A 2,005-nucleotide genomic window follows, 5' to 3' on the forward strand; every position below is an offset into this window, starting at 1 on the left:
CACTTTAGTGTGCTGAAATCTAAAGGGCAGGAACAAAACAATAGAGGAGGTGCCAATAGTACAAAAAGAACAAGAGTATTAAACGTAGTTCCTAGACATCAAAACGTAGCCAATGAAAAGTGACAAAGTGGGAGTTTAGGAAGACTGGAGTGTGTGGAGGAATCAAAAATTATAATTATAGTCATAATGATTATTGAAACAAAAGATAGGAATGGCTATCAAATGTCACTAGTATGTAAAAGTCCGAAATCTATCACTTGCTAATGAGAGTGACCAGGATGCCGAGGAACGCTGCCTCTTCGCCAAAAGTTTTGCTAAAACTTTGTTTTTTCTTTCTTTTGTGTTGACAATAATAATGTAAATAAAAGACACACTGTCTTGCAATCCCTTTTTACGTTATAGTAATTTATCTCTGAGGATTTAGACTGTTTTTTTTCTTCATTTTTCATTAGCCATATTACGAACACTGCGTCAACCAACACTACATCTTACTAGCATGAATTACGTGTTATAATACTATAATACTGATAATACGGTTAAACTGGATACAGTCTCCTACAATACGCTCTAAATACAGTGCGTGTTTGATCTCGATATTCTAAGTGAGGTTCTTGTGTATAAATTGTTTTCTTTTTCTGTTTATTTGTATATTTATTCATTTCATGCGTAGTATTGCCAAATCAAACGCCAAATGCCTTACTATCAATGGATGCCTTTTGCCAAGAAAAAAAGATATGGATATATAGATGACTGTTGTTGTAAATCACTGTGGGAGTAACTGCTTTGGCATCTTCTAACTTGAGGTGAGATACTGCAGTACTTCGTGATGTTACTGTGCGTAGAATGTGACGCAAACCTATGACGTCTGCTATTCGTAATGCGGTTTGTTCTAGAGTGTTCGTGTTTTATGAACAACCCAGTTTATTCTGCGCCCATTGTCATTTCACGTTAACTGGCCAGTTAGAGAGAGAAAAAAGAAAGTACAGAAAAAACAAGACACTATTCGGTTATCTACTCTCGCAGAAAAAAAAAATTGATACTAAGCAGCGAAATACAAACCAAAGGCTAAACAAATAAGGATGAAAATAACTGCGTTGAAATAACTCTTCAAGCGTTGTTTGTCCAACTGTATAATGGCATCAAGAAGTTATTCAGACAGTAAACATATACAAGGTCCATTTCGTGAAAGCTCATTTATTACAAAACTATACTTTCTGAATGGTTAAAATTCTGCAACGGACAGGACTGTCTTTGGTTCCCTGCCTCGAGGGTCTGCCTAAAGGTAGAGGTTCTGACATCTAGACAGACGTGGCTGGTACAAAATATCAACACTGTTATATGAAAAAAGAACTCTAAACTGTGAACGTGGTTGAAAGATGAAAATAACGTCTGTTGTTTATTAATACCAACAAAAGTAGGTCGAACAAAAATCCTCGTGGTAAGTTATAAACACAACTAACGCAACTTTGGCCAGAGAGTTTGATATCAACACCTGGTTCTTGTTACTGAAGAGAAGAGGGAGAGCATGCAAAAAATATATATATATGAGGAAACTGTGAGTACATTCACTACGCCGCGAAGTACAAGAGGGAAATGTAACAGCATTCGCAAAAAAAAGAACAAGATCGGCATTTCTTTGCTACACTTGAGTAAGATCAAACTCCCAGGTCATGAACAAAGCTGTCGAGACTGATCTTAGTGAAGTTAGAGCAAGAGCAGGATAAAAATATGCCGATCTTCCTACTCGAAGCTGAATGCACATTACATCTCTCCTCGACCTCCGCCGCCATAACAATTTTTAACGATCTTAATAATGAAACTACAACAGGTCCATTTGTAGGAAGACTAAAGCTTCTTCTAAAAGCTCTAAGCAAGACTTCTGTACCTGAATGACACCCGCTTGCTGGCTCGAGTTGACTGTCTCTTTTGACTTGGGTGTCTGGTGGGACCAAGACGCCATAGTTACTGATTCGGCTCAGTGAGAAAAAACGTCGAAATGGCCATC

At 37.6% G+C, this 2,005-nt stretch overlaps 1 protein-coding gene across 1 annotated transcript in view; it reads right to left on the bottom strand.

Annotated features, from left to right (window-relative positions):
* The window catches only part of LOC119586436, a gene marked incomplete in the record, with an annotated part of 196,777 nt that overhangs the window by 24,418 nt on the left and 170,354 nt on the right, over window positions 1–2,005 (bottom strand). Inside the window, 1 exon segment of the mRNA XM_037935164.1 lies at window positions 1,886–1,939. Coding sequence (XP_037791092.1) covers window positions 1,886–1,939 — 54 coding nt within the window.

The sequence above is a fragment of the Penaeus monodon genome, chromosome 21 (assembly GCF_015228065.2).
Source record: "Penaeus monodon isolate SGIC_2016 chromosome 21, NSTDA_Pmon_1, whole genome shotgun sequence".
NCBI lineage: Eukaryota > Metazoa > Arthropoda > Malacostraca > Decapoda > Penaeidae > Penaeus > Penaeus monodon.